Raw genomic sequence first — 9,624 nt, 5'->3', positions numbered from 1 at the left:
ATCTACCAAAAACCCATGCATAATTGCGTCAAATAATGCTGTGTACAATTTGAATTACATATATCTTGTTGTCTTTATCTACATACATGCAGTGTTTTAACTTTTACAACTTGAAATTTCCCCATGTTTGTCAAATAATTGACAGCCGTGAATCGAACACAAATCTGTTGACTCATTTTTTTAGCTGTGTATACTTGTGTCAAATTGTGTCGTTGTAAGAAAGCATTCCCACACGGAACATAATATCCAATGGACGTCCATATAATCTCCATAACTCCATACTACATCTATCTCTACAATGGATATTAGATAGGTTTCTATTAGAAATCCATATTATTTCTATGATAAATGACGATATAAATCCATCATAAATGTCTATTAGACATCTGTTATCGATGTTTGATAGAAGTATCAGTATCCATAGTAACGAATATCGTTAGTGCATCGTCGATGTCAAACGTTTCGGCTGATCATTTAGCCATCTTCAGTGCTAACATTACAAATCTGTTTAGTAGAAAGATTGTAATTTCAATTTGTCATTAATAAAATTATTTGGAAGTAAAGTCACAAATGTGATTGCGAGATAGTCTTGTTTATGTAGGTGTTAACAGAATGTCACCACCCATACAGCACAAAACATCCTCAGGATATCCTCAGGACATCGAGGATATTTCGGTGTCCCAAGGATGTTCTGAGGATATCGAGATCTCCCCAAGATGTCCTAAGGATATGTAGGATATTTTGTGCTATGTAGGCATGTTCTCGACTGTCTCACAGTTCTCGACTGTCTCACAGTCGTGACATTCTGTTAACACCTACATAAACAAGACTATCTCGCAATCATATTTGTAACTTTACTTCCAAATAATTTTATTAATGACGAATTGAAACTACAATCCATCAAAGCTCTATAAAATATCTATGGAACATCTATGATTGCTCCATATGATATCTATGAATATATTTAATGGATGTCGAATGGAAGTATGTAATGCGGAACTGTGGATGTCTAGTAGACATCTATAGGAGATTACATAGACATCTAATAGAGGTTTCGAATCTCCATGATGGACATCTAGTGGATATCCATTAGAGGTTTTTGTTCCGTGTGGGTTGTATCGAACACAGTGTGACTTTGTGTCGTTTGTGTTCCTTGCTCGAAAACTACCTAAGTAATTTATCCGGAATTTTCTTTCAAAATGGGTTTTTTATTAATACACAGGATGAATCGCATAAGCGTACTCATTGAATATTTTGGGAAAGACGCATTATTTTGCTTCGAGACAAAAAATTATACTACATCGATACTGTAGATTACTATTTAGATAAAACTACTATGTAGATAAAACTATTTTCAACCTCCAAAAATTGTCCTTTTTTTAGGGAAGGTTTTATTTGGGGGGGGGGGGGTGCTACTCCTATCACAGTATTTTCAAATAGAAAGGATAAAGGGTGTTTTAACTTAGGATTCAAATTCTACGCAAAAAATAAGACTTTTTTTACTTTTGTCATTTTGTTCAAATTTCCTCGAATTTTTTATTTATAGAGGGTTTTGTCAAATTTTGAGTTTCATAAAATGCAGTATAGCTTCGGCACTAATTGAGATAATTAAATTATGAAAAAAAGATTCGAAAAGTGCATGTCAAGAGCTTGCTAATGGTAAATCACATCGTCCAAAATGAGAAAGAAGTGTTTACTTTTGTAAAATCTTGACGGAAACAGATAGTGGCGTTTTCCTTAGTTAGCGAAATACATTGAAACTATGGCCTGATAATAGAAAAGAGTCTGATGTGACCAACTATTAGAAAGCTCTTGACATTACATATTCAAATCTTTCATATTTATATGCAAAATTGAGCTCATGTAATTCGATTCGAGTTGTTTTAACTAATTTTTTTTTTTAGTGTACTTGAGTGTAGTGTCGCAATGCTATTAGGTCGCTTGATTCGCATCCGTTCCTTTCCATTAATCACTTAAAAAATCAGCTTAGATTAAATTGTTTAAACGTAAATAACGAACATCTTGCTGCTGTGATAAAGAGTATAAAGAAACGTCACAAAATGTTTGTTATGTCATCACAGTGAAATATTTAAATAATCATCTAGAATCTAGAATAAAGCATATACTTCACTCAACAATGTCAAATATCTCATAAAATATTTATTTTTCAAGCACTTTACCCTAATACTTTTATAATATAGATTATTCAGAAAAATCCATTTATGCAAAAAATATATAATTCCATTAAAAAAAAAGCAACTGCACTTTTTTAGTATATCATTGCACTTACTAAAAAAATGAGATCAATAGATGAATTTTTCATGTTATGCAGTTTAACTTTTGCCTCTACCATTTTTTTCTATCTTACAAAGTGCTAAAACCCGGATCAATTTCGTGGAACACCCTATATAGCAATAAAATGCACAATTATGTTGCACTTTATTAGAGATAGTATTGTACGTTTAATATATAAATAAGTATGATAATAAATAACTGTATTGTGCTTTACTATAGTTAATATTAATATTTATTCTTACTTGGCGCCATTTTCTGATATCATATTTTTTGTAGGAAATAGATTTTTATATAACATATAACAATTTTTTCTAAAAAAAAATAATGTTTTTAAAAATGTTTATAAAAATTATATTAATTACGTAACTGTTTTTTTTGTATATTATCACTGACTAGAGATTGTGACAGATAGTTTGTGAAACTGGTTATTCTAATCCGTGTCATCCGACTCGCTGCTTGATGGGCCAAGAATGTTATTCTCGCCTTTTTCCGAATGCCAGGAACTTATGTGTCTCTCTAAATCTCTTCTCCTCACTAAAACTTTGTTGCATACATCGCACTTGTAAGGGCTATTATCTGTTGCGTGTAATCTAGAATGCTTGTTAAGATTGCTGGGATCCCCAAATCTGCGTCCGCAAATTTTGCAATACAGAGGCTTGTATCCGTTGTGAGTTCTAATGTGAATGCGCAGACCATACTTTCTCGAATAGATCTTGTTACAAAAAATGCATTTGTAACCCGCACTACATTTGCCTATATCGCTGGCGATTCTCTCTAGTTGCGCGAGATTCATTTCCTCCGAGTCTATTTCCAAGTTTCGCTTCGGATGCATATCGTTGGGCATCATGTGATTCCTGTGGCTCTTGTAGATTCTTGACATCGAACGGTTTATTAAATGATTTTCGACTGGCGGGTCACAAGCCGACGAACTCGATAAGATTCTTGGTAAAGAATGCGACGAGATTGAGGAGAAATTATTCAAGGATCGAGAGGATACTTGATTTGAAGATGACGAATCATTCCTCAATATCCGATTAGTGTCTAGATTATGTGATAGATAAGACGGAGTAATACCGATTGGGAATGTTATGCGTCTAGAAATAGATAGAGGATTCAAGTTAAACTCCAAGTTTCTTTCCAGGTAGTGACCAAAAGACAGGTTCATTTCTTCACTCGGAAGAATGACGATCTTACTCGCCAACAGCGTCCAAATACAACTGTTGTCTATTCGGCTGCAGTCTAAGGCTAAATGCAGCTTCAAAGGATTTGGATACTCGAAGCGACTATTGCAAATGTGACAAGTATAGACCGATCCTATAATCAATATAAAAAATTTGGTTTTAGGCTATTGATAAATATTTAATTCTTTAATAATGCATTTATTATTTTACTTTATCATAATACAACTTTTACTTTATCATAATGCACATTACTTAATGAAATTTATAATTATGCGTGTACTAAAATTAGAGTTTATTAAAATTATACGTACGTATTATTACGTATTGATTTACATTTGTTGAAAATGTTTTTTAATTAAGATGTGAAGTCTATTGGTAATCATTACTTAATTAAAATATTTGTAACCAAATAAGCTCTGATACTAATATAATAATTATAACATAATAATTATAATATTATAAAGTAATAAATGCATTATTTAAAAATAAAATATATATTTATTTTTAATAAGATGTATTTATATTCTTATACGTATTTAAGACACGCCATTGTAGGAAATGGGCTTATTATTAAATTATAAAAAATACATGATAATTTTTCAATTCGATTATGCGGTCCAATTATCCGCTTTAGAAATCACTTGTTCGTTCCTTTTCTATCAAATTTTTCTTGAATCATCGAATCGCTTGTTATTCAAATTTCTAAATAAAGGATTTACGTTTATATACAAAGATCGAACAAAAGACCGAACACAGTTTTGAATAATAAAAAATTATTAGTAGTTATAAAATTGTTAAAAAATAACATAAACTAATATTTGCTAACTGCAAAAAATATGTAAAAAATTATAAGTGATAAGTTTTTATCGTTGCGATCATGAGAAAAACTTTTCGAGAAAAGTTTAATAAATCAGATTCTTACCTTGAAAGTTGCAATTCAGCGGTGTAATAAAAGGTATGTTTAATCCGTGGAGAATGCAATCCGAAAACCACATCAATAATGGTTCCCCTGGTACTATGTTTCTTGTCGTCCTTAACATGACTCCGCCATTACTAATCGTAAGTAGAACATTGTAACTTTGACTGTCTCTCGCCAAAGTGATGATTTTCAGCCAATAGAATGTATTTTCCGGTTCGTTGGCGCAATAAAGTCGACCAGCAGTCTCAACAACATCAATAGCACTCTAGACGATTAATTAAGTTTTTAGTTAAAAGTAGAAAAATAAATTATTAGAAAATAGTGCACATTTTTAAATGCTTGTTGAAACTATTTTATTACAAATATTTTAAACGCGTAAATATTAGAATTAAGAGTTTACGAAAGCAAAAATTCAAACAAAAATTTTATCCTTTGAAATACAATTTTGATAAGTAAAATACATAGAAATTAAAATTTAATCTTGAATTGATTTATGAAAAATATTTATTAACAATTGATTTATGCAAAACAATTTTTTTATACAGAAAAATACCTCTTGATTACATACGGATTGAGTGAATGTGTTTCTTTGCAACAACTTATTAACATCAATAACGTCCGTTATAGAGTTTACACGAAGATACCCAGCAGCTCGAACAAGAGGTATGCTCATGGTAAAGTTGGGCCTTTCTGTTGTGGATAAATTATTATGTTCTTGGACTGAGCATCCTTGCAATGGACTTATCCTGTCGAGTCTATCATTCGAAGCTTGAGTTGCTAGCACTGCAGAATACATTATTGGAATGGTCACTTGTGCATTCACATCGAAAATTTATGTATGAAGTAATTTTTCTGCGTGATTCACTTTAAAATCTCTTTCACAATCTCTGATTTCTTTTCGGTCACTTAAAAACTTTAAGTAGATCGTTAGTTAAGATAGTTAATAATATTTTTTTTTTATCATTGATAGTACCAAAGTTACACTGCATACTTTTACAAGGTTTGAAAAGTATTACGTTATAAGCAAAAAATCTTATTAGTAGACAACATTAATGAACGTTAGTCATCAGGATAGTTACAGGATGAAGCTAAAATATCAACTAACTTCGTCGCGTATTTCGTACATGCTTCATAAATCTACTGGAGGTGGAGCTTCATTTTAGTCTGTAGCCACTATGAGGTCTCCGCCCTACTCTTTTCTACATTAGACATGTATATGTCCACACGTACATGATTGTATTTAAGAGCCGACAGGACCCTTCGGATGTTGTGAGTCATGTCGTTGGTGCATCCGTGCGGAGTAGGAGGAGTTAGTTAGTCGTAGTTTAGCAGCTGGGGATTTTTCACTTTTTACAACAGGTACCACTTTCTCGTTGCATTGCAATATGCTTTATCGGATTGTTGGTACTGTACATTGCTGATAAATGATAAATTTATAATTTATTAGCAATTTTGAACACACTATACATTACTACGAAAAACCAGCAGTAAACACTTTAAGTCTGTTATTAATATTGTTAGAATACTTGAGTGATAGCACTTTTGGGGTTTCGTAGAAAATTATATAAATATCTTTTGTTACTTAATAAAATTTAATAACAATTTTCAGAGTTAATGGCCCGCCGACTGACGAACGAGAATTCTCTCCGTGTCTCTTGCGTTCTCTCTGGGAATAATATTTGCTTTACAATTGTCTCGGACTGTAAGTACGATCATTTAGCATATCTTCGTGTCAAACTGACCTGAGAGTTAATGTTTTGAATACGCCGAAGTCTCGCTCGATCCAACCGTCCGACTTACAAGCAATAATTATGTATATATATTACAACATTTTGTTCCTACAATATTGTAATTCATTTCAATGGAATGTATACTGCATCTGGCACGCAAGGCGTAGTTTCTGCGATTTTGATGAAGATGCGAGGGTAATTCGCGCACTGACAAGAGCGGATCTTTAGTACATTCGATGGGGCTATAAAAGCCTCATGTGAAAGGACATTGTTTGGCTCAGCTGCGATCCACTACGCGTCTTTGCACTACGAGTGCGAGGGGCTGGCCGAAAGGTGCATCTGAATCAACGGTTGTTTAGAAAATTAAGTGGCTTATTCTTCTCTGCGGTCCGTGCATTGATCACATAGGTGCGATATCGTTCGGATTTACTTAATTGTCCGTCGATCTCGATGCACTCGGCGTACAATCAAGCGTTTATCCTGTCAATGCGTATCTTCTCTTTTTTTTTACATATATATCGCAGTTAAACGATCGAATATATGAATATATTCGAATTGCATATACTTCGAATTTTATGATTGAATTAAAAAATTTATGAGTTTTGTTAGAGAGAGAGAGAGAGAGAGAAAACAAAAATAAATTTATATTTATTTATAATATTAATTTTATTAAAATATTTTGTAAATTATGTTTGCGTAAACTGTTAAGCTTTCAAAGATGTAGTTTGCTGATCCAGAAACCAAAAGAGGGTATGATCTTTTCAGGCCGCAGACTTCGTCCATGGGTGACGTGATTCATCCGTGTGTATGATGTCGAAGCAGGGAATGACACGAGTGTTCACAACCCGCACCATTCTTTGCACCAACCCCTCTCTGGTCGCTGGAAACTCAAGCACAAGTGTTTCGCCGTTCTATCGTATTCCAAAATGTACGCGGCAAGTGTTCCAGCCCCTTGCACGGTTCATGAGTAATAAACAGAAGGAAGATTCGGGAATCTTTTCACAAACAGTAAAACGTGAAAAAAGAAAATTTATTAAATTTTCCAATATTGATATGATATTTATCAATTTATTAAGATCAGTATTTTAACGATAATAATTTAAAGATTATACAATAATTATAATTAATTTGATGAGCAATTTCTTTTCTTAATAGAATGTTAGCGATGTTATATATCTGCCTGCTGTTTTTCTACCTGCCTTTCTTGCACGTTTGATAATAAATTTCGCCTGTGGTCCGCATCGCGTCGGAGGGGATTGCACCCTCCGGTCGTCTCTTTCTAAAATCAGCGCGCAATTCAGACAACCGCGGAGCCAGCAAGCGAGCAAGTGTTCCGCCGTGACCAATGGACCCCTTGCACGCATGTGTGCACTTCCCAATGCGATATTAATATCGCGATTATCATCTACGTATTATTGCCGCACCCTCATGGATAGGATGCTCAAAATAAGCCTACGCGGAAGCACCCTCCGCGATCTTGTATTCACGTATCAAGCCGTACACCAAGCATCGGGTGTGACGATATACCAAGTGGCGCAAGTGCATCTCGATCTCGCATCGCAAAATGCGCACTAAACCTAATTGGCAAATTCTTTTCCATCTTCAAATATTATTCTTGTTACGTTGTAATCATTAGTTACCATAAATATAATTAAATTTTATGCAATCTAAATTCTTTATAGTATATATTACTATTAATTAATGTTATCAATAAAATATTAAATTTTATATAAAGATTACTCACAATCAGTAATATGTATATATTTTTGTATATGTTTTTCTTGATAAATATTTAAATATACAAAGATATTTTAAAGAATGTAGTAAACACTAAACAATAACATAACATCAATGTTATAATTTTTCACTCAACAACGTTACTGCAATATAACGTGTTTTGTACGTAACTATTATTTTGTTGAGTGAGAAATTATAACATTGATGTTATATTTCTGTTGATTAGTGTTTGCTGGGAATGTTATTTACTGCTTAATGTAGGTGTTTAATCGATATAATCGTACACTTTTTCCCCTCACTACTTTCTAGATTATATCGTTATTAATAATTAATTAAATAATAATATCATTAATAAGTTAATCGAGAAGAGTATTTTGCATACTTTTTGTTAAAAGTGCATAGTCACGGTATATGTATATCGAGTTTGGCATTGGTAGTCGTAGATGGCATGGACTTGGACCTTTTTATCGCGGAAAAACATAACCAATTTATGCGCCCCTTTATCAAAATTCTGAGTTAGGTCGCATTTGCGGGGAGGTGGCCATAAAAGTAATTCGTCTCGGTTCTGCAAGTGTCAAAAGCTTAATGTTGCCTCGACGAGACGGTGGCTTATGTATTATTAATATTCGTTTGCAAATTGCTCCCATCTGCCAATTGACTGGCAATTTATTGTTGATCTAACAATTTTACCAACAATTATTTTTTAGGATTTTTTTTATACGATTTTGTATTATTATTTATTATTTTCTTTTTTTTGAGCTTATACTCATATTTACTACATAAAAAATATTGGAACAATACTTATAATATTATTATTATTCTTTTATATATATATAGAATATATAATATTTATTAATAATAATTAATTTTGTATAATTTTTAATACAGGAATTGTTTAGACAAAAACTTGTATTACGATTTTATTCATTAATTGAACTTACTTTGTATGCTAATGTAGTTGCAATGTAATTCTAAAAAATTGCAAATATCTCTACTTTGCAAGTCATGTCAGAGAAGTCAAAATGCACTTCCGCAGTTCACGTGCCACATTGACATATTGTCCGTGTCCCACAGAAATGAGTGCTATGTAACACGACACGTGACCGCCGAACGCTTTATAGATATTCTTCATCCCCGATCACAAACCCCACGTTTAATGCAGTATTTAACCATTAGGAAATGTTTACTTGATTTTAAGAGTCAATTCAATCCACAACTGTCTGCGGGTAAATAATAAAATATAATATTCTCTTATTTTCATTTAAGTCACAAAAAAGCACAAATTTTTTTCTAGCATATAACATTTTTATTAGCATACAACATATGTATTTATTCTCTGTGAAATATAAAATTATGCAACAATCATGCAAATATTTATTTAAAAGTCATAAAATTAGATTAAGAGAAAAAAAGTATATTTTATTTGAAAGAACATCGATTTGATTTGATATTTTTGCAGAGAAAGTTCTAAAAGTTGCACGTGTCATATTCGCAGCGAGAAAAAAATCACGCAGAGATGCAGGTGACACGGCTCGCATGACAAAATAATGTCAAATCCCTCGCAGCATACCGGTCCTGGTGCATTGGACATCTTTTACTTCCTCGGCCCCCTCCGTGCGGTAGATTACCCCCTCCCTTCTCAAAAAACACGATTCACTTGGCACACAAGTTTTGTGCATATAATCCTCGGTATGAGAACGTAGCCCCCTGCTTAATTTAATCCAATACAATATGTTCCCTTCTCTCACCCCGCTCCCTCATC

General features: G+C 32.9%; 1 protein-coding gene and 1 long non-coding RNA gene across 3 annotated transcripts; one reads left to right on the top strand and one right to left on the bottom strand.

Moving 5' to 3' along the window:
* Positions 1-1,526: 1,526 nt before the first annotated feature.
* Prdm13 (PR/SET domain 13) lies at positions 1,527-5,191 on the bottom strand. 2 transcript variants are annotated; one of them, XM_067358514.1, is made up of 3 exons: positions 4,949-5,191; positions 4,399-4,660; positions 1,527-3,609 (listed from the first exon to the last, which is right to left on the bottom strand). In XM_067358514.1, exons 1-3 carry the CDS (start codon positions 5,189-5,191, stop codon positions 2,726-2,728), a joined length of 1,389 nt encoding a protein of 462 aa, XP_067214615.1. In that variant the 3' UTR covers positions 1,527-2,725. The 2 variants fall into 2 exon arrangements, with proteins under 2 accessions (XP_067214615.1, XP_012230970.2); XM_012375547.2 differs by having other exon boundaries at positions 4,964-5,191.
* A 425-nt stretch (positions 5,192-5,616) lies between these two features.
* On the top strand, positions 5,617-9,362 carry LOC137000940 (uncharacterized). Its single transcript, XR_010891082.1, has 3 exons — positions 5,617-5,754; positions 6,005-6,097; positions 6,891-9,362. It is a non-coding gene; the product is annotated as an uncharacterized lncRNA (long non-coding RNA).
* The last annotated feature ends 262 nt before the right edge of the window (positions 9,363-9,624 follow it).

This window comes from Linepithema humile, chromosome 7 (assembly GCF_040581485.1).
Source record: "Linepithema humile isolate Giens D197 chromosome 7, Lhum_UNIL_v1.0, whole genome shotgun sequence".
NCBI lineage: Eukaryota > Metazoa > Arthropoda > Insecta > Hymenoptera > Formicidae > Linepithema > Linepithema humile.
Note: the sequence above shows the minus strand (reverse complement) of the source record. Positions and strands in the feature narration are given on the sequence as shown.